At 37.0% G+C, this 24,050-nt stretch overlaps 1 protein-coding gene and 1 non-coding gene across 2 annotated transcripts; both read right to left on the bottom strand.

Moving 5' to 3' along the window:
- Positions 1 to 5,477: 5,477 nt before the first annotated feature.
- TRNAV-AAC (transfer RNA valine (anticodon AAC)) lies at positions 5,478 to 5,551 on the bottom strand. Its single transcript has one exon. It is a non-coding gene; the product is annotated as a tRNA-Val (tRNA).
- A 9,898-nt stretch (positions 5,552 to 15,449) lies between these two features.
- Positions 15,450 to 21,838, bottom strand: LOC149836130 (putative pectin methyltransferase QUA3). Its single transcript, XM_090009006.1, has 7 exons — positions 21,305 to 21,838; positions 18,914 to 19,114; positions 18,582 to 18,792; positions 18,235 to 18,496; positions 17,766 to 18,137; positions 17,325 to 17,420; positions 15,450 to 16,045 (listed from the first exon to the last, which is right to left on the bottom strand). Exons 1-7 carry the CDS (start codon positions 21,698 to 21,700, stop codon positions 15,829 to 15,831), a joined length of 1,755 nt encoding a protein of 584 aa, XP_089865132.1. The 5' UTR covers positions 21,701 to 21,838; the 3' UTR covers positions 15,450 to 15,828.
- Between the last annotated feature and the right edge of the window lie 2,212 nt (positions 21,839 to 24,050).

Genomic DNA, 24,050 nt, shown 5'->3' with positions numbered 1-24,050 from the left:
TGTTAGCTTCTTTACCAACTGTTTCAACCACTCCACAAACTTAGTTTCACGTTCTTTTTGTACTTCTGCATTAGTGAGATGTGAAACTTTGCTTTGCAACTCCAGATCAAATCGTCTGCAAACCACAAATACTTATATTACCGAGCCATGTATCCACATATAGAACATAAAAGGATTTATAATTGAGTTGCATATACATATACTTACTCGATGTATGGGTCGATCGCTGAACAATTAAAAAGAATATAGATGTGTGCTGCATCTTGCTCTCGATCTGTCAATAGCCTTGATCGGCAACTACCAAATGCATGCCCAAGTCGTTGAAATATCGACAGCTTGTCAGCTACAGTTACTTGTTCTCCATCATCGTTACGGGGCGGGCATGTGTAACGTGTTGAAATATGAGGTTCGAAGTACATAGATGAGAAATTTGAAATCTCTTCTAAAGTGTACGCCTCACAAATAGAGCCTTCTACTCTTGCTTTATTACGAACCTTTTTTTTTAGGTCGAACATGCATCTGACAAGAATATACATTTCAAATTTTAAATATCTGTCATTAAAGAGACAAATATAAAAAAACATATACCTTTCAAATGGGTACATCCATCGATATTGCACAGGGCCACCAACCCTTAGTTCATATGGCAGATGTATGATCAAATGTTCCATAACATCGAAAAATGTTGGCGTAAATATCTTTTCTAACAGACAAACAGTGGTGATGACAGAGTCCTCGAGATTCTTTACATCTGATACAATGACCTCCGATGCGCACAATGTTCTGAAAAATCCGCTCAACTCAGACAATACCCCCCATATAGGTTTGTCTAACATATCATGGAATGCTAGGGGTATCAATCGTTGCATAAAGATATGACAATCATGGCTCTTCAACCCATATAACTGTCCATCGTCAATCTTCACAGCCCGAGCAATGTTAGAGACATATCCATCTGGAAATCTCAGTTGTCTCAACCATTGACATACATGTTTTATTTGATCAGGTCCGAGCACGTACTTCGCCTTTAGTTTCAGTACTTTGCCATTATACTCTTTGAGTTCCAATTCTGGTCTTTTACATATTAATTTTAAATCCATACGGGCCTTCGGATTATCCTTCGTTTTTCCTTTAATATTCATTACTGTATTGAACACATTATCAAACACATTTTTCTCTACATGCATCACATCCAAATTATGTCGTATCAATAGGGTCGGCCAATACGGTAGTTCCCAAAAAATAGATTTTTTCGTCCAATTGTGTTCCTTCCCAAATCCACGGAAGGGTGTAGGACTGCGGGCATCTGTTAATACATTTGGAAAGTATCGCAATCTTCTTAAAATCTCTATGCCAGACAATCTTGAGGATGGACCTTCCATTTCAGTTGTGCCTGCTGTAAATGCATTCTTTTGACGTCGGAACGGATGATCGCTGGGTAGAAATCGACGATGGCAATCAAACCAGCAAGGCTTCCTTCCATGCCTCAATCTAAAAGCTTTGGAATCCTCCATGCAGTACGGACAAGCCAACCTCCCATGTGTGCTCCAACCAGATAACATACCATATGCAGGGAAGTCACTGATTGTCCATAGAACAGCGGCCTTCATGTTGAAATTTTGTTTTTTGTGGGCATCATACGTGGTAACACCGTCATCCCACAGTACTTTTAATTCATCAATCAATGGCCTTAGATATACATCAAGATTTTGGCCAGGTGAGGTCGGACCAGGGATCAACAGAGACAAGAAAAGATTTGGACGTTTCATACACAAGCTTGGTGGAAGGTTGTATGGAGTTACAAATACTGGCCAGCATGAGTATGGAGTTGATCTACCCCCAAATGGATTAAATCCATCTGTACATAGACCGAGTCTAACATTTCGCACTTCCATTGCGAAGTTCTGATGAGTACGATCAAAGTGCTTCCAAGCTTCAGCGTCAACAGGATGCGTGATCTTGTTTTCATCGTGTCGAACTTTATTTGCATGCCATCTCATGTGTTTAGCTGTCTTTGAAGACATATACAATCGCTGCAATCTAGGAGTGATAGGAAAGTAGCGGAGCGACTTGTATGAAACTTCCTTTGATCTCGTGCTACCATTGCCTCTTGTCTTTGGCTTGAACCGAGGATGCCCACATGACGGGCATGATATGTCGTTTTCCTGCTCCTTGAAATACAACATGCAGTGATTTGGACAAGCATCAATCTTTTTGTAACCCATACCTAGAGCGTTGACCATAACTTTCGCACGATAGAAATTTTGTGGCAATTTCTCATCTTTAGGCAACATACTCTTCACAATCATGCACAAACGGTCAAAACATGATTGACTCAAATTATACTCGGACTTCAAATTCATTAGTTGAAGAACTGCAGACAAGATAGTGTGACTCTCACAACCGTTCCAAAGTGGCTCATCAGCATCTTTAAGTAAATCATAAAATCTACTAGCTGCATCGTTTGGTGATTCTTCATCTACGACAGTTCTTACATCACTAGAACTCATAGCAGAACCCAGTTCTGTTCCTGCAGCATCAAATATCAAATTCGTATATGGATTATCGTGCACCACATTCACCCGTGCATCAAAATCGTTTCTAAATTCTTCTCCATGAAACGCCCAGTTCTGATAATCACTCACAAAACCCTTCCTGTATAGGTGATGTCTAACGCCATGAGGTTCTACAAATCGATTATTCTTACAAATCTTGCAGGGACACCTAATCCGACCTGTGGGATCTACCGTAGTGACACTCGCCGTTGCAAATTCAATAAAACTATCGACACCATCCATATATTCATGCGATAACTCATTGTCCACTATCCTACGGTACATCCATTCACGGTTTGCAGTCATTCTGTCGTATGATGTTACGAATAGTATCCTAACGAATTAAGAAAAAAACAATCAGAATGCGACGATGAAGAAAATATCAAATTTATCATGCAATATACTATGTCAAACAATAACAAGAATTTTGATGCATGCATTGATAACTTAATATTTTCATGTGCAAACTATTAATGACATGATACAATCATTTGAAGCATGCTTTTATTATAAAATTTCACATGGAAGTCAAAATCAAATTGAAAGTAACTACATGCAAGCATGGATACAATTACATCAAACATTGCAATACATCATAATCATTCATATCAAATAAATGGCAAACATGTACCTGCAGCAAACACACTTCAATATCTCACTAACTACTACCATGCTTAGCATGGACTCCGTACTCCAAAAATAAGAACACTTCTATATTTCTACATTAAAATCATGCTCAGCATGATCTCCGAACTCCAACAAAGCAGTCCTAGATATCAACAACTAAGTGAGTGTGTGAACAATAAAGTGCTGCATTCAATAAATTAAATAACATGTGATACGTTTGCATCACTTACTCACCACGGGTATTTACCCGATTTGCATTGTTTTTGTCATTTACTTACCACAGGTGGCCGAGCACGAGTTGGTTCCGTTGAGAAATCTGCACAAAAAAACAATTTTTTAAAATGAAGTCACCACGGAAAAAAAACTGTTCTGACAAGGGGTCGACTCCCCTGCTGTTCCGACAGGGGGTCGACCCCCTGCCCGGGTCGACCCCCTACCGGAAAGGCAAGGGGCAAGGGTCCTCTGCCGAAAAATGCAGGGGGTTAACCCCCTTCCGGAAAACGCGGGGGTTAACCCTCTGCCGGAAAACGCGGGGGTTAACCCCCTCCGTTTTCCGGAAGGGGGTTAACCCCCTGCCGGAAACGGGAGGGGGTTAACCCCCTGTGAACCGGGAGGGGGTTAACCCCCTGCCGGAAACGGGAGGGGGTTAACCCCCTGTGAACCGGGAGGGGGTTAACCCCCTGCCGGAAATGGCAGGGGGTTAACCCCCTGCCTGAAATGGCAGGGGGTTAACCCCCTGCGTGAAAATGGGGGTTAACCCCCTGCGTGAACCGGAAGGGGGTTAACCCCCTGCCGAAAACGGCAGGGGGTTAACCCCTTACGTCAAAACGGGGGTTAACCCCCTGCCGGAAACGACAGGGGGTTAACCCCCTGCCAGAAACGGTAGGGGGTTAACCCCCTGTGTGAAAACGGGGGTTAACCCCCTGCCGGAAACGGCAGGGGGTTAACCCCCTGTGTGAACCGGGAGGGGGTTAACCCCCTGTGTGAACCGGGAGGGGGTTAACCCCCTGCCGGAAACGGCACGCAGGGGGTTAACCCCCTGCGTTTTCCGGCAGGGGGTTAACCCCCTGCGTTTTCCGGCAGGGGGTTAACCCCTTGCCGGAAACGGGAGGGGGAGGGCGTTACCTTTCTCCGGGCGGCGAACGGTGGGACCAGCGGACGGTGGGACCGGCGGACGGTGGGACCGGCGAACGGCGGGACCGGCGAACGGCGGGAGCGGGACCGGCGAACGGCGGGAGCGGGACCGGCGCAGGAGCAGCGAAAGAAGAAAAGGAAAACCTGGTTGGGATTAGGGTTATTCGAAAGTTAGCGACGGCTTAGCGACGGATTAATTCCGTCGCTAAGCCAACGTAAAATCAAATTCGCGAAAATAGCGACGGATTATATTCTGTCGCCATATCCGTCGCTAGTTAGCGACGGACTAGTGTCCGTCGCTAACGTCGTCGGTAAATGGTGCGATCGTACCGACAAAACAATCTGTCGCAACATCCGTCGCTAATTAGCGACGGACTAGGCGACGGACTATCTTCCGTCGCTACTTTCATAAGATTCAGTGATAATAGCGACGAATATTTGTCGCTCGCCAATCCGTCGCTAACTAGCGACGGAATCTTTCCGTCGCTAACGTCCGTCGCTAACAACCTATTTTCTTGTAGTGATATATCATTTAAGAAAAAAGTTATATAGGAAAAACTTTTAACCTTCACTGTCCATGCATTTGCTATTATAATATTTCCAGATAATAGTAGCAATGGGATGTGTGACCATGAAAGTCCTTGTGTTGCACTCTTTTTTTTCTTCTTAAAAAAAAAATATTTACAAATATGTTAAGCAACTTCTTCTTTCTATTTTATCATTAATTTCTTCATATAACACGTTCATGCCTGCATGTTAGATGATAGAGCCTTTTTTCTACTTTGCTAGGTAAGTTGGAGATTATGTTTTCAGTCTACATGCATGGACCTTCAACTTTAGTACGAGCAATGATCTCAATTGTTTTTTTTTTCAAAAGTAAAAATTTGAAAAAGGAGTACGAGCATAATAGTTTTGTACAATTAGAGATGAATATATGGTTGCAAATACGTCGGATCTAGGAAGAAGAATTGCAAAATTTGGCTGTCCCGGATCTGAACCTGACTCCCCAATCTATTTTGGGATCCGAAACCTGACCGGTTTGCATCCCAAGATGGATTATATGGTGGCTTTCACATTTTCGGGATAAATTGGATTTCTCGCAGAGAGGTTTAGACTTCACACAGCAAAATTTCAAGATAAAAAAAAACATCCAACGCAAAATGGCGTCGCCCGGACTCGAACCGGAGACCTTCAGTGTGTTAGACTGACGTGATAACCAACTACACCACGACACCTTTGTTGATAAGATAGCTTACTTAAATATTCAAGTATAAAAAAGCTTTTCTCAACGGACGAACGCGCGAAAACGGAGAAATAAAAAACACACCCGGTGGGATTCGAACCCACAAACGCCTGATCAGAAGTTAGACGCCTTATCCTTTAGGCCACGGATGCTTAATAATTTATTGTACTTTCCTTAATTATAATTAGATTCTCTGTTGTGGTATGCCACTTTTTGAATTGTAGAATCCTTTTATGAAAATGTCATTTTTTTAATTTATTCCTGAAAAGAAGAACGGAAAATGTTTGTACTATCCTTCAAAAAATGCCATATTTTTTGAAATGCCCTATGAATTAGTTATTTTTTTTTAAATATTGACATGAGTCACTTCTTTTGTGAAAAAATTACATGATTTTCAAGTTATCTTTACATATTTAATAGCCAATTCTATTTTTTCCTTTGTTTAAATCATTTTGTTTTCATAATGATTGGTGCATCTCTATCCTAGATTTTGGTTGTTTATTTGTTGCCTATCTTGTATTATAAACAAGATACACAACATATGCATTATTTTTTAGCTTATTTTTTTAATAGTTTATTTTGTTTATTTTTTGTAATGCTTTGTGAATATCCTATTCTTAGACTCTATCACCCTTTTGTTACCTTTATTATCTGTTTTGTTATTGTAGAAAATTTTAAATTTATTTATTATAAAATGGTGACTAAAAAGATTATCTTGAAGAGAGCCACACCCATACCATCTACTACTGTTGCACAACAAAAAAAAATAAAGTAAAAAATTTACACATTAGGTGATACTTCATACCATGAAGTATGGAGTAGGCTTGACAAGTGGATAGAGAGGGAGGTTGCTCTGTGGCCAAAAGTTTAGGTGTTTGACATTTTTTTTAAAAAAATACATCAGTCAGTTGAAAACTAAAAAATTGCCCTCAATTAAGCAGTAGCAAGTAGAGAATAAAGAAGTTGAAGGTCTCAAGGTGAAGATTATACGTGTATGTATGTGTGTATGAAACATGTTTGTAAGATAACTATATTAAGTATTGCAATTCATTGATTAATTTGTTATATATGTTTATAGGATAACTAGTTTGAATATATACATTCATTAAATTATCATATACGTGTGTGTGTGAAGTATGTTTTTAGGATAGTTTGAGAGAGAAAGATTCAATCTTTAAAACATTATATATGTGTGTGTGCGTGTGCATAAAACATGTTTGCAAGATAGTTAATTTGAATATTGTAATTGATTGATTAGTTTGTCATGCATGTGTGAAAAATATATATGTATGTGTGAAGATAACTATATTGAGTATTGCAATTTATTGATTAATTTGTCATATATATTCAAAGTATGTTTATAAGATAACTAGTTTGAATATATATATATATATATATATATATATATATATATATATATATATATATATATATATATATTCATTAAATTGTTATATATGTGTGTGTGAAACATGTTTGTAAGATAATTAGTTTGAATATTATAATTGATTAATTAGTTTATTATGTATGTGTAAAACATGTTTTTAAGATAACTAGATTGATTCTTGCAATTTAATCTTTAAAATGTTATATATATATATGTATATATATGTGTGTGTGTGTGTGTATGTGTGTGTGTGTGTGAATCATGTTTGTAAGATAACTATGTCGAGTATTGTAATTCATTGATTAATTTATCATATATGTGTTTGATTTGAATTTATCTTATATTAAATCATTAAACTGTGTTATTTGATTGATTCAAGCAATAATTATTGTGATTATATGATCAACAATCTAAAGATTATGAGGATCCAATAAGATACATACACTGGTTCTACTGGTTCCAAGCACACGAGTGATTTATCTTACTATCAGAGCACGTAAAGGACTAGCTGAATCAGATGCATTTTAAAAAAAAATTGAAGGTCACACCATAAAACATCACTCACATTCTCTTAGAGTCGGTTGTGCATTATGTAATTACAACAACCAAAACATGGATTTAATATGTGCAATGTTATCTTAAGTACATGAATGACAATACTCTCCTTATAATAAATTTAAGCAAAATCTTTTGGCTACAAGAAGTTGGATTAATATTTATCATGACAAGGGATATTCTGCAACACTTTGTGCAATTCTTCATAGAATCATGAAGTAGATTCCAGGGATGGAAATAAACCTATATCAAAGGTTGGAAAGTTAAGCAAAGCTGAAGCGAGCATGCACGCACACATAGAGGTTTGATTTAATGGTATTCTTTTAGACTAATACTACCATGTTCATCTAGATGATTTTTGGTAGGCATAAGGCCACTATGTTTTTTTTTACAGAACTCCAATTAGATTATCCTCCAGCATGAAGTTGTTGAATTTCATCAAAATTCGAGTATGGAAGGACATGTTCATGAAGAGATTTATAATGCGTTGAAAACCTTATTAAATATTGAAATGGAATAAAACTTGGAAGAACCTTTAAGATGGATTCCGTTTAACAAGATTCTAGTCTTATTTGTGCCAAAAAACATTTAGTCATATGATCATGCTTACTTTAATATAAAGAGATGCATACACAATGGAAAATAAAAAAAGATAAAACTTAATAGTTACTTTTAATTGAACTCTCTCTCTCTCTCACTCAAAATTGGGCATTTATTTGAATATCCTTTTCTTTTCTCAATCGAATGCAAACATTTTCAAACATAAATTTAAATTAAGGCTTCCATTTTTGAATTGGACACTCATATCTTGAGTTCTAAACCTTTTTCTCCATTCTCATGCCTATTATGTAGCTTAGAATGTATCCTCAAAAAGTCCCTACTAGCTAAGTAATGAGGTGATGGGTGAACTGTTGAAGGCAACATAACACATGCTTTTCACTTGTCTATTAAGAAGATGATAGAGGAGCCTTTATCAAACACCATATAAGTGCAGGGATAGACACCAACCTTATCGTCAAGCAACCCCTATCACATTATACTAATTGAATGCTTGTGTACAACCAACCCTGGCCTCATTATACTAACACAAAATCTCTGAATATTGCATAAAGGACAAACAAACAAACATAAATCATTTACAACACCCACAAATATATATATATATATATATATGTGTGAAAAAAACTTTAAACATAGTAAATCTGATGCCAAAATTTAAATAAAACATAGAAAAAATACACAAAACATCTACGACAACCAAACACAAATACTACAAGGCTATTAAATGTTCATATCTATAAAAAAAACTTTGGAATGAAACACACACACATATATATATAAAATTTATATATAACTCACCTTTCAACCTAACCAAAAAGTCAATGAAAAGGATACTACAACTATTAAGGATACCAGAGAAGTGGTTAGAATGCTGCAAAAAGATTGCACAGAAATTGTTGAAAGGGAAAAGGAAAAAGGGTTAGGTTTCTAGCCAGAAACAAATGAAAAAACTAAAAAATAGAACTGCAACAACTTTATATATTACTCAACAAGCATGCAAATTTATGAATATCTACAACAAAAATTTGTTGTAATTCTACATGAATGTCGTACATCATTTGTGAAGGTAGTACCTTATTTGCGACAATCTTATCATAGTGTGAACGTTGCTGACATTTTACAACACGTATATGCAAATATCGTCACATATTTGTGAACCTCCGTGAGGACCAATCACTTAAAGGAGCTTTGCATGGGAGGTCATGAATGTCATACTATATATATGTGAATGTCAACACACATTTGTGGATCTCCTTGATGATCAATCACTTAAAGGAGCTTCACATGGAAGGTCACTAATGTTGTAATATATATATATATATATATATATATATATATATATATATATATATATATATATATATATATATATATCACTACACATTTGCATATCTCCTTGAGGATCAATTACTTAAAGGAGTTTCACATGGTAGCTTGCAAATGTCTTACTATATATGTGAATCTCCTTCGAATGAAAACTATCTAGATTCACAAATTTGTTTATGCAAAATTCGTGAGGTTCATAGAATTATCATGCAAATGTACTTTTTAATGAGAGTTTGCGATATCTAGACAACATATCGATATATCGCGTGAACCTTAGGAGGTTCGCTAGTATGAAGGATAAAAAGGTCCTAAAAAAGCCAGGCATATGTGATTTTGAACATAGGGTAGATTTTGTGAATTGTGGAGCATTTCAAGAAACATATTAATTTTTAAGGACAATACAATCATTTTCTATCCCATGTAGGAGAAATGCTAGGGAAACACATTTCCCAAATATAGAAACATGTTTCTCATGTTTTTTTGGGGGTTTCTAATGATTTTTTTGGCATTTCCCAATTATGGGAAACACGTTTCCCAAGATTTTTTTGGCATTTCCCAAACATTTTGAGAATACAATGTTTTCGATTTCTAAAATGGTTTTTCAAGAAACACATTTCTCACTCTCTTATAGTGTTTCCAGTAACCCTAGTTTGATTTCGTGCTTTTAATTGTATTCACATACTTTCTGTAGGGCATAAAAAAACTATTGTGACGTAACAAGGATTTTAACTTGTCAAACATAGGTCCTGCTAAGTGTAAGGGTGTCTTTAATTGGTGGGCTCCATAAAAGCTTCGGTGTCAGTGATCCCACCTAGGTTTTACCTTGCAAGGTGACATGCCCATTAAGTGGCCTGGTGAGGGTTCCTCATCATAAAACAAAACTTATTGAACCTAGGACATAATCAAATGGATCTGGTCTATTGTTAGACTTTCAGTTCTATGTACCGAGTTTGCCTACCAATGTGGTCATCCCTGGCTTAGGTGGCACAAATACAAGCATGGATTCAGATGGTGAGAAAATCCAGACCTGCTAGAACTTTTCTGTTTTTAAACATATTACTTGCAACAGTTCCTGACCTTAATCGAATATTGGGTTGGACCGAGTTTGGTGTACAAACAAGAAAGTAGTCTTAGGCCCATGTACTATTCGGATCTGATAGATATTGCCTAACATTGGCCTTGGCTGACATTCAAACCACTGAACCCAAGTTCAAGTTGAATGATATGGACTTGGTAACTTGGCTGACCCAACTCATGAATTGGGTATATTTTGAAAACATGTTATAGTCATTGAAAATATGCAAACTGGCTCGATAATTTCCAAAAGATATGCAAATAGGACCTTTATCAATTCTAATACTCTCATACAACATGGATATATTTAAATATTGTTTGTGTTATTACATGTAGAATCAATGCAAACAACTGAACTATGTGAACCATGGACATTGTGAACTTCAAGTGAATTAGGTATTTTTGACACTTTTTTGACAAATCTAATCTTATGGATGTGTTTAGCGTGATCCATTTATTAGGAATCATCTATTAGATCATGCTTTTTGACAAGAAAAGATGACTTTTGAATGCCTAAATATTTATGAAAATTCTGTCATTGATTTTCAGTTCCTAAAGTCTTGCTTGCATGTTGTAATCAGACGATCTAAGGATGAAGCATATAAGATAAACATGTAGCTCACATCCAAATAGTCACATTTTAAAAGAAAAAACAAAAAACCCATAAAATCTCATTTCATCCAAAGGTTTACATATTTTTAGTTTACACAATCATATTTCTTCTAGATAGTATGTTTGAGTACCTCAAGCATAACACCTGACATTTTCTGCCTGATATTCTTTCTTTTCTTAAACAGTGTCATCAACATGAAACAAAGTCTCTCAAGAAGAGGCACTAGGATCTTGTCATGTATGAGGAGAATCCACAAATTAAAGTTATATGCTATATTAGATGTTAAACACCTATAGTTTTTTATTGAAAAGTGAGATATAGCCCAAAATTTTTGTTGTACATCGATGACAATATAATCATATGCGATTGAATTTTGCTCTTAGATTTTAAGAAAATACGTGCAATGTTGTGCTGCTCGAGTTGCGTTTCATCAAAGTGCACTGAGTGTGAAATAAATTTTCTAGCAAAGTTCTTTGTCAAGTGCTTCATGTAATATTCAATATGACAATTACACCATGTATGAGAGACAACATACAACAGCCTTGGGTGCCTATTTGAGATAACGATTAATTGTCTTCTCTCTCTAAACATGTTGTAGTGTATGAGTTATTGCTTTAGACTCTCAAAAAACCATGTCCATGACTTCTTGGACTTTTTATATACAACTGCAAATGTTACATAAAATATCTTACCAGAAGTATCAATACTATGACAATAATATACCCAAGTATTTTCTTTTTAAGAATGTGCCATCTACCATAAGAACTAGAAGACACTCTTTTAAAATGCCATCGATGCATAGCGAAAGGATAATAAAAGGTACTTAAATTGATATTTCTTATCAGTTTCAATGACCCCTAGAGTTCTTGGGTTTGTCTTCATTAAATGATCCAAATACGTAGGAAGCATCTTGAATGACTATTCATATGTACCATATAACACTTCATTCATGCGTACCCATCCACGCCATGCATGTTTATAATTAATCTCTACACCTTCCTCGTGATTGATGTCATTGAAGATTTCTCTTAGAGTCATTTTTTGGTTATCATGCAGGCACTTGCAAATAATACTTGCAATCCATGCAAAAAATACTTTTTTCACTCGAGTGTTGTCCAATGAACTACCATATATATGCATTATTTCGTATGTTTTTACTTGAAAGAATGATGCTCTGCATAACTTTGTGCAATGGATCTTTCAGGAGAAATCAATCATAGTTTTTGGGTTTTTTCTCGTGTATACAACAATCACTCTATTACTGCAACTCTTTAAAAAATTTATTTTATAGTTGTGTTTGATCACATGATCTTTCAAAAATTTGTAACAATATTTTAGATCATTAAATATTTTGCTGACAATAATGTTTTTATCATTTGAGTTTGTTGTTAACTATTGAAAAGATTCTCGATCATTAAATTTTATGTTGTGTAACTCATAAATCATTTTAGATGTCTTCACTTCAATCATTTTCAATTATTCTTCATTGTATGAGAATCCACTGCACGAGAACATATTCAACCATATTTTATTAGTAGAAAAAGTCAACTTTACTAACTAATAAATGCTTATATGGCTTACATAACATATCAAGGGTTTGATTTTTCAATTGCCATTTTTGCATTATTTGTATTCACTATTAATTATTTTATGTCATTTGTGCCTCGATCCTCTCCTATCGTTTGAGAGACCCTCATCCGCCAATATATTCATCATCATCATTTGATTTTTTGTTGTTTGCATGATCCTTGCTACTACTAATTGGTTGTTTGGATGTACAAACTAAATCACAAGGCATTATATTTATTTCTTTATTTGCTTGCATATATGCATCATTATTGTATTTCTAAATTTCAGGATTGACCATAAAAATAACACCTACATCTGAAGCATAGATTACACAATTCAACAACTTGTACCTTATTCTATCATACACTTTAAAAGGCTGAATATTATATGCATGATTGTAGTAAACATCAATAGCACTGACATGACTGCACATTCTCTACATAAATCCTCATATCATGTACAATATTAATTGTTTATGCAAGTTGTTGATTGCTTACACGTACAACATCAATATCCCTAATTGGTTGGGGCAACTACATGCTCGTTGTGTGCATGTTGCGAACATCCATATTGCCAATTGTTTGGAAGAGTTTGATATTCACCTCATGATTTTCCTCAACATATATTGCTTGATATAAATGCATATTCTCCACATGTTTCCCATAACTACTTGAACCATTGTTTCTTCAGTAGCTATTTCATTTGTCAACTATTATTTGAAGAACACTTTCAACTGCTTTTTGTTTAACTTTGTCATGTAGTATGATGTAAACAATTAAGTAAACATCACTACTACATAACATAGAGTCTACATCATCATCCAGAACAAGTATAGTCATTTTTTTACTTTCTATGTCTACAGAATAATTATACCAGAAGCTTAGATTCTCTTCGACATATTCGATTTTAAGAGACATCAAAGCCATAAATTCTTTGAAGATACTATTTTTTGAAACCATTATAGATCTCCAATAAGGGTCATCAATGAGATGATAGTGTACTTTAACCATTTTTTAGGCTATCATTAATTGCCTACACCAACTATACATTATATCATGCATCAAATGAAAATAGCATGTAACAAAAGACCAGACATATAGCTTTCATATATTTAATTAATATAATTGCCTACACCAACCACAATTGTTGTCTCACACTAAAAACTAATTAGTTCAACCCTAACCCCCATTACCCTAATTGAATGCTTGTGCACAATCAACCTTAATCCCATTACTCAAAAACAAAACAACCATAAATGTATAATATGATGTTAAATATTAAATAAAACACAAGCAAACAAACTAAATTATTTACGATAATAAACAAACACAAATACTACAAGTCCAACAAATATATATTTATAAAAAAACCTTAATCTAGCAAGAAAACATATGAAACTCACTTTTCGTTCTATTTTTAAAGACTGGAAGATGAAGAAGGTTGACCAATAAACTACTACAATATCTTCATAATGTTGTAAGATGAAATGTCCAGCAATCACCATAAGGAGAAAGGAAGAAATGTTAGGATTCTAACTAGAAACAAAAAAATAAAAAAAAGAACCACCAATAACTTTATATATGTATTAGAAAGCATGTGAAGGTAAAAACATTCACACGTTAAAATAGATTGACATTGCATTAATAGGACATTCACAACACATATTTATGAAATTCATGTCATACATTTGCAACAAGTTTTTAGTTAAAAGATGTTCACCTTGTATTTGCATGAAGATCTGCAAATGTGTAACACAAACTTGCAATAAGAAAACATGCGACGATAAAAACATTCAAAACACATATTTGTGAATGTCAAATGCACATTTGCGGATATATGTCAAGACTTTATGCGAGTTTTTAGTTAAAAGAGGTTTTCATAGTATCTACACGAAGATTATACCGTCTTCAAATATGTGACGTGAATTTGCTGAGCTCGAATCAGAAAACATGCGAAAGTAAGTACATTCACAATAAACATTTGCGAAGTTCAATCATACATTTGCAGATGTATATCTTGATTTTAAGCCAGTTTTTAGTTAAATGTGGTTCGTATGACGTTTGCACAAATGTCAGAACTATCGTAAATGTATAGAGCAAACTTGTCGAGCTTGAACTTTTAAATTCTAAAAGATTTACATTGGGCTTGAGAATCTCCAATGTTGAAATTCAAGTTAGTTATGTTCACAAATACTTTATGCGAATTTCATAAGGTCCTCAAAATGTTCATGCAAAACTTTTTTTTATTGAGATGTTGCAACCTTCAGACAACATACGTATCTATCATGCGAACATCAACAGGTCGCTTGTGCAAAGTATAAAAATGTTTTAAAAAAGTCAAAATCAAAATTTTGGACATGAGAATTGCAGCAAATTGTGAAACATTTTTTAAATCATGCCATTTTACAAAGACAATACAGTCATTTCCCGTAAAAGATACTCATATACCAAATGCCCTAGATGAGGCTCCTTGGGTGTCAAGGGGTGCGATGACAAATTTGCATGCTGCTGGGATGGCGACTGTAGGTATGGCAGGCTAAGATCAGCATGAACATGTCTCCGATCCCAAATTTAGTTTTTTCATAAAATAAACAAATAAAAGAATGCCCCGGATTGAAAATCTACGACCCTTGTAATGAGAGTTTTTTTTCTCAAGTAATTTACCAATATATATATATATATATATATATATATATATATATATATATATATATATATATATATATATATATCACTAGATATTTGTTTAAATGACATGCTACTGTACAAATCAACCTATACATTCGTTTAAACAATATGCCAGTGTGTAAATCACCAATCTCAGAAACTAATAGACTAAATATGATAGCAATCGCAATATTAAAATTTCCGTTACATAAAAAAGATTTTTCTTTTGATACATACAAATCACTTGTTCTCTCCAGTTTGTTTTTTGTCATGAATTTTCCCTTCTTTTTTTTTCTTTTTGGAACCCCATCACCGACATCACATTCACTGTCCTCCGGTTGATAAAACCCTTGAAGTTCCCCCTGCCCACCGGGGAGTACACCCAGTTTCGACCCTGCGGCAAAGGACGCCCCCTGTGTGTTTCAAACTCGTGACGCCCTGACAACTTGGTGACGTTCACGAGCCACCCCTATCAGATGACTCCCCCTGCCCACCCGTCAACTTTGTGGGGGAGGGAATTAGAGGGATGCTGTCTGCAGCTTCCAAAATTTTTTGGTTGCTACTAGAAGTTTCTCCTTTCCGGCGGACTCTGTCTCGTACATGCTTGCGGTCCACCGAATACCGCGAGCTATTTGAGCAGCCTTCTCGATCACATCTGGTGAATCACGCACAATAACAGTCCCTTCGGGGCGTAGAATTCGGTCCATCTCCACCATGAGATCCACAAGATTGCATCTACAGCACAATTGGGCAAACCAAGCTCTTGAAATTACTTGAATATGTTGAAATGCAACCAAAAGAAGAGGTTTCAACTAGCGAGTTTCCCATATCAAAATTTTGGACATCTGACACAGAACCGAGTTCTGCAGAAAATGCGATTTTGTTTTATAGCTTTCTAACAACATGCAGTTTCTCAGGAAATTTCAGCTGGTTATCCACGATTCAACACAAAGGGAATGCAACTTAGACTTGTAAAGGGATCTCAATTCTCACAAAATCAAAAGGAAATACTCATTAACTAATAGAATATCATTACTCATTAATATCACCCAGGGTTGCATTCCAAAGTACAGTCACTAAATGCATGCTGCTATTTGGGGTCCAATGAGACAGCCGGATGGTTAGGTTGCAATATCAAATTGAGGGGTCTTCGTTCGAATCTCATAGGGGTTAGCTGCTAGGTACCATAGCGCCAAGGGGTTGCTTACAAACACAAATAAATGCATTGATTTATTAAAAAAAAATCTGTGGCCTAGCCCTAGTGCCAAGGTGTTGCATAGGAAACCATAATTTATAAATAAAAATTCTAAAAGAATTTAAAATTTAATAAATTGAAAAAGGGAAGTGATAAACAACTATCATAATTTTTTATTTCATAAGCAAAAAAAGAATATCAAAATTAATATTTTCACTTTAATAAACCGCATGCAGTGGCTTGCACAGAATGTAAGTGTTAGGCTAACTAAACGAGTACCGGATTCACGTAAAAACCTACACATATTTTTAACTATATATACTGAAAATCATGATATTTTCGAATTCTCACATTCTTCAGGGAATTTTTTCAAGAAACAGAAAAAGCAAAATAACAGAATAAAAATCAAAATATCATTAAAAATTTACAAAATATTATAACACTTTCAAAACAATAATGAGTTAATTAAATTTCCAAATCTTTCTCTTTCATCCTTTGACTTTTTGAATGCCAAGTTTTCTGGATAATTCCCGCTTATTTTCAAATTCCTCTAGCAAAGGACTTTATATTATCTGGAAAATGATACTGGTAACTGTGTTTCCAAGTTAAAGTTATCCAGCCTAAACATATAACCCTTTCCATAAGGATGGGGATGCTAACAAGTGTCAGCAAAAACATCTGTTCATTCTGTATTAATTGTTACGGCATCCCCTTCTCCACACAGCAACAAACAGCCAACTAGGAAAACATGATAAACGAATGATGCACCAAATTCTTAGTGAAGTACCAAGAAAAGAAATATATATGCATCAAGAATACCTGTAGTTCCCTGTACTGGTGTCTCTTATCAAAGAATCAATGTCTGTCACATGAATAAAATCATAGGTTCGTGGATATGTAGAAAATGCCTCACACCTATCAGCACAAAAGAAGCATTAGTTATCACAGTTGCGACTTACAAAACAATGGATGCAAGTGTCCCCTGCAAGACCACTAACACTAGGAATTTGCCAACCAACATGCCAAACGAGAACTAGACAATAACGAGCAACATTGCTTAGTGAAAGAATGCAACTTAGAGCCAATAGATGTTACAGATCAAAACTTTTCGAGTTTCAAGAAAATGCATCTAGCAATGACCTGGAATTTCAATTAGTAACTAAGCAGAATACTAGCAAACTATCCAACAGGCAGGCAATGACGAACAGATTAGTCCATAATTGGATGAAACCAGTGTTTTAATTTGAGGCAGGCACCCACCAATCATGATAGACACCGATAAGACCTCTGTCATAGATCACACCCAGTGTTGATGGCTTGCAAGAAGGAACGACATTCATGACCCAAACAGGATCTGAGGAAAGAGCTGCTGCAAAGCCCCCAAAAAAAGCATTCATGTCCATAACATTGTGAACACTTGGACTTCCAAGCTTCAAGACCAGAGACTTATAGTATGCAACCCGTCTGACCCAACGCCTTGTGTCAGCTTGAAATACAGCAGCGCCATTCTTCATAAGAGCAGTTCGAGGAGAGGGTTTATTTAATCTAAGTGGCCAATCTGGAAGAGATCCAACTGCATTGTTTCCATTCATCTTTGGCATTCTACTGATGCAGTTTTCCAGTTCAACATACCTGCATAAATAGAAAGGCAGATCACATTTAGTCAATGCACCAACTTTGTGAAATGGAAAATGGAGTGAGTTAATGAAACAGATATCATGACACTTACCATGCATAACTTGGGTCATCTGTTTCGCTGCATAAGTCGAGCCCAAATACATTTTGGTTAGGCAGACATGAATCACCTACAGGCTTTTTCCAGATTGCAGTGTTCCCCTCTACAACAGCCAACTCGTAACACAAAGCATGTGCCACAGCCTGGAGGTCGGCCCACTCCTTATCTTGATTATCCCACTGTACAGGAGGACCAGAAATGACCAAAGATCCTCCAGGTCGAAGCAGGCGATCCACCTCAGCAAAGTATGTCCCATCTGCATTCAGACTTCTAAAAATCAATATTAATTGAAGACATAATAATGCATGCATGTACATACATGAGAGAGAGAGAGAGATTACTGTATGCAGTAAGGGAGATTAGGCATTGGGAACAGTGGACCAAGTCAAATGAATGCGCAGGGAATGGTAGCCGGTGAGTACCAAGCATTGCAACTAATGCTGGTATTCCTCTTTCTAATGCAAACTGTATCAGAGTTTTGTCGGAATCTCTTGTAGCAAAAGAAAGCGTCAACATTTCTTCATTAAGCAAGAATCCTCCAAAACTAGCAACCTGGGTCATCAGCGTTACAATGTTCCCAACAAAGCAATAAAATAAATATAAGACACAGAAGATGCTTAAGAAAGAAATAGTGTAAAAGTATAGCAACAGATTAGTTTGGTAAGAACATTACCCCACAACCCATATCTAGAGCTGTCCTTAACCCATGTTTACCAATAGGAATGTATTGGGCAAGTTTCTCAATGTATGGCACAGCTCCATCTGGGGACATTGAGCCCCTATCAGGGAAAACAAAATATGGGCCATCTTCTTTCATCTCGCCATGATAACCCTTTTTCACAGCAATCTTGTGAGGCATGTTGCTGTGCCATATCTGCAAAGACATAAATGCCAGAAGAAGTTGGAATATGAAACACTATTACTAAATAATTTCAGTGAAAGGAATTGCAAAGATGATAAATGTTGATCAACAAGCAGGCTCAGAAAAAGTATTTCTGAGAGCATAAAAGGAAGCAAACTTGTCAAACAGGATTATTTTATTAGATCAACCTCCACGCTAACTGGTAACCAACACTGTTTGAGAAACACAGTATGCTAGCATGTCTTTCACAACAATAAAACATAAACCATAAAGGAATCAACAATTAATGTAGAAAATGTTTTAGTTACTTGCAGTTCCATGCATTTAAAATATAAAAGATTTAATCAGAATACAGTAGCTGGAAGTTGATAGGGAATGATATTGACAACATCTTAAGCTCTTGCCCACAAGAGCTCCAGACATCTGGCTAGGTGGGTTGGCTTAAGGCATTCAAGTTGAAGGATGTCACGAGTTTGATACCTGGGGTGTGCATCCCTTGTCTTATGGCCAAAGCAGCAGGCTCCCTGGTGGACCGGAGGGAGGAGGGAGGGGTTTAACCACTTGGGGATGGAGATGGACCATATGGCAGAGCGTCAATCTCTCCCGAGCCCCACCACCTGAACCAGGGCTTTCCCTCAATAAAAAGAAAAGAGTCTTAGGCTCTTAAGTGCCATTTAAATGGATATGTCTGCAACTCACATGGACATGAGGTGCTGGTATTATTTATTTCATAAATAATAATACGGAGAGATGAAAACCTAAGGAATAATCTGTGACATTCTGTCTGTTCAAGATGTCATGATATTTTCAGTGTTTTCCTTCGATGAATGTATCACACATTATTGCAATATTACGGTGATAGTATAGCAAGATATTCTCATAGTCCCAAAACATAGTACAGATTTTTTTTTGTTCCACACTTCTTCGTTTCCTTTTAATCTTCAGTTTTGACGAAACTTTTCTGTGAAAAGAATCTCTCCAAAAGTCTTCCTAGATACTTTTCAACAATAGCATTTTTCACGTGGGCATGATGTATTCAATAGCATGAGTCCATGATCCATACAATCTTACGATTAAACAATCTAGGCTAGATGTATAGGGCATAGAAAGAGAAGAAGAGAAGCAACACAACCAAAAAAAGGCCCGCAGTTTGTTGGTTGTAAGTTAGCAAGTGCTTCCAACCATACCAACTGGGTCATGGACCACAAATCAAAATGGATACACATTAGGTGTGTAGCAGTACACTGTGTTTCTCCCAGAAGAGGGGCAATGGCTCAAATCCCTTCTCCTCCCTTGTAACAAAATTCAAAATAAAGCAAGCCAGTTTCACATTTAGTATGCAGATTACAAACATAGAGATGGAAAATATGCCACCAAACATGAACTAACTTGGACATGGAGAAACCAATCAGAATATCATAAAAACGTCCTATAATAAATAAGAAGTGAAATTTTTCCCTACCAAAAAAAATATATATATGACAATATCCCAGTATGACATCTTAAATCGGTTTGCAAATTTTGCAAAAATTCATATCTTCAATTGTACTAAATCCCCAACAAACATATCAGATCTAAAGAATTTGTTCCACTCTGCAAGTCAACCAACTTCCTCCTAGCTATTGACCAAATGAAGCACACCACAGAACCCTGTTGCTACACCATAGACTCTCCTAACCATCGCCTTTAATTTCTTACCGAATCATATAATTCTCCAATAGATATCTTCAACTCCCAATTTGAGCTTCTTAATCTTATTACATGAGTCAACTCTCTCATCAGTACTTCTGCTTTCTTCAATTTCTGCATCCGATACAGTGATGATTCAACCATCCAAGAAAGCTTTCACACTACACAATTCAGCACAAACTCCAAGTCCAAAAACAAACTCAAACAAAAGAAAAGGGGAAAAACTACAAGATCTAATTTAAACTAGTCTGTCTACTTCAACTAAACAAAAGATACACTAAATTCCACCAATTCCTTCACTTTCAGAGAGATCTAATCCTAAATTATTAGGACGAAAAGCGAAAAAAAAAGGAAAAAGGAAGTAAAAGTTCCGAAAATGGATCCGGAAAGCCCTCGAATCTCTCTAATCCCGACCTCCTCCTCTCACAGAATCCGCCCTCCATCATAGAAGAAGAAGCAAAACCCTAGCAACGATTGATCAAGTAGGAGAAGCAAAACAAGAGGAGGCATCACCTTGGACAAGCTGTCCGGCCAGGGGACCGGAATCCTGTAGTCGCGGGGAGGGGGGACGAGGCAAAGCGGCGACTCCTCCGTCGGCGGGCAGTGGCGGTCGCGGCTGAGACGTCCGCTCCTGCGGAGGTCCTCGCAGGGGATGAGATGGGCGGCGTCGGCCGGGCAGGACTCCAGCGGCTGCCCGGCCCCCACGAGCCCGACGAGCCTCGCCCGATCCGGAGCGTCGGTGGCGGTGAGCGCCAGATCGCGACGGCCGGACGACGCGAGCGAGTCACCGAGCGGCGTGAACACCAGGAGGAAGAATGCCGCCACCGCCACGAAGAGGGCCGCCGACATGAGATCCAGGAGCTGCCGGTGGCGCCCATGCTTCCTCGCCTGGAGGTTCCCGTGGCCCATCTCCACCGCCCGCTCGGACCTCGCTCAGCTGCCGGAATATCGACGGAATCCGGCAGTTCTTTCCTGCTCCTTAAGGTCGGTCGGTGGTAGAGGAGAAGGGTGGACTGTTGGGAGTGCGTGTGTGATGCAGTGCGCGGCGAACGACCACGAGCGTGGTTTTCTCTTCCTTATTTCCAACGGAAATTATACCCGCAACAGTAGCGGCAGGCGTCGTAGGGTGTCCATGGGTCGGGTTTGACCCGGACCCGATCTATACCAAACCCTATAAAGTCCGGTTGGTGATAAATAAGAAGGCCTGATTAGAATCCGAGTCAGACCTGAAGGGTTCGATTAATTAATGGAGCCCAGCAGGTTGGTAAAATTTCATACCAGACTCACTCAGTCTTGACCCGAGTTCCAATTAAGATCCGAAATTTCTTAATGTAAAAATAATTAAAAAAATATTATTTATGGTTTCTCTTATGGTGATTCCAATTATACCCAAATTCGAACTCGATACTATAATCTCAAATCAGGTTTGGGTCCAAACCAAACCTGATCCATTGACACTCCTAGGCAGGCGTGACTGGCCTTGACTATTGGGTTGTATATAAATGTATCAACACATCAGTGCTTCACTTTTTATCGGAAGTACGAAACTGTTGCATAAGATAACGGAATTGCCTACTGGTTTTCATTTGTGGGTTGGACTCAGTTCCATCCTGGATGCAGAAAAATGATTTGGATCCAATCAGCCCTAATCGTGATACCTTTAATGAATGCTTCTGGACCAAGTGAATAGATCTGAACCAGATCCAATAGGTTGGATGCAGATCAAGCATATGTTAGTAGAGTCATGGTCCAAACCCTTGATCCAACCCATGAATGAATGCTTCTAGTTGAATATGCACCATTCTGAATCTAGTTTACAACAACAACAACTACGCCTTCATCCCAAAACAATTGGGGTCGGCGATATGAACTAAAAAAGAAAAGCATTCTGGGTCTTCCACATAAATCCTTCTCCTCCAATCATTTTTATCCAATGCCATGTCCTCGGTGAGGTTCAAAGCATTCATATCCTTTCCTATCATCTTCATCCAAGTCTTCTTAAGCCTACCCCGACCTCTTTTAACTAATATATTTTTCCATTTCTTCATCCTTATAACTGGAGCATCATTAGGCCTTCGCCGAATATGTCCAAACCACCGTAAACGATTCTCTCTCATCTTATTTTCAATGGATGCAATGCCTACCTTCTTACGTATCTCCTCATTTCAAATCTTATCTTTTATTGTATTTTCACACATCCATCTAAGCATACGCATCTCAGCTACACTCATTTTTTGAATATAATGTCTCTTGGCAGCCCAACATTCCGTACCATATAGTAAAGTGGGCCCGATTGTCATCCTATAAAACTTTCCCTTCAACCGCAATGACATTCTACGATTGCACAATACTCCAGTTTTACTTTTTTATTTTATTCACCCAACATTTATCCTGTGATTTACATCTTCATCAATTTCTCCATACTTTTGAATGATAGATCACAAATATTTGAAACAGTCATCCACCAATATTTCTTACTCATCAAGCTTCACTACACTCCCATCACTACTTTAATGCTTACTAAACCGACATTCCATATATTCTATCTTACTCTTACTCAACTTAAAACCTCTTGCTTCCAATGTTTGTCTCCATAATTCTAACTTAGCATTAACCTCAGCTCTAGACTCATCAATCAAAACAATATCATCAGCAAACAACATACACCATGACACATTTTCTTGAATTGATCTCGTAAGCTCATCCATCACTATAGCAAATAGGAAAGGGCTTAATGCAGATCATTAATGTAACCCAACCGTTATAGGAAAATTGGTTGTCACCCCTCCACAAGTGTGGACATTGGTTATTACTCCTTCGTACATATCTTTAATTATACTAATGTACTTGAGAGAAACACCTTTCTTCATCATTGTCCACCAGAGAACATCCCTATGTACTCTATTATATGTCTTCTTCAAATCAATAAAAACCATATGCAAATCTTTGTTCCTCTATATATCTCGCAATAAGTTGTCTAAGAAGATGTATAGCTTTCATAGTTGATCTTCCACGCATAAAACCAAATTGATTCTCCAATATCATGACAACCTTCCTCAACCTATACTCAATCACCCTCTCCTAAAGTTTCATAGTATGACTCATGAGTTTTATACCACGACAGTTTGTGCAATCTTGTATATCACCCTTATTCTTATATAGAGGCACCAAAGTACTCTTTCTCCACTCATTATGCATCTTATTTGTCTGTCAAATCTTGTTAAAAAGATTTGTCAATCATTCTAAACCTTTCTCATTC

The sequence above is a fragment of the Nuphar pumila genome, chromosome 6, assembly GCF_984573655.1.
Source record: "Nuphar pumila chromosome 6, dmNupPumi1.hap1.1, whole genome shotgun sequence".
NCBI lineage: Eukaryota > Viridiplantae > Streptophyta > Magnoliopsida > Nymphaeales > Nymphaeaceae > Nuphar > Nuphar pumila.
This window is presented reverse-complemented; position numbering and strand designations above follow the sequence as displayed.

What these genes read in the sequence shown, in the direction of transcription:
- LOC149836130 (XM_090009006.1), bottom strand. Translation starts at nt 21,700, where the DNA reads ATGGGCCACGGGAACCTCCAGGCGAGGAAGCATGGGCGCCACCGGCAG. An exon ending in CTCTAGATATGGGTTGTGGG is followed by an intron (nt 18,793 to 18,913) that starts GTAATGTTCTTA and finishes CTGATGACCCAG; the next exon opens with GTTGCTAGTTTTGGAGGATT. An exon ending in ATCGGTGTCTATCATGATTG is followed by an intron (nt 17,421 to 17,765) that starts GTGGGTGCCTGC and finishes TTGTGCTGATAG; the next exon opens with GTGTGAGGCATTTTCTACAT.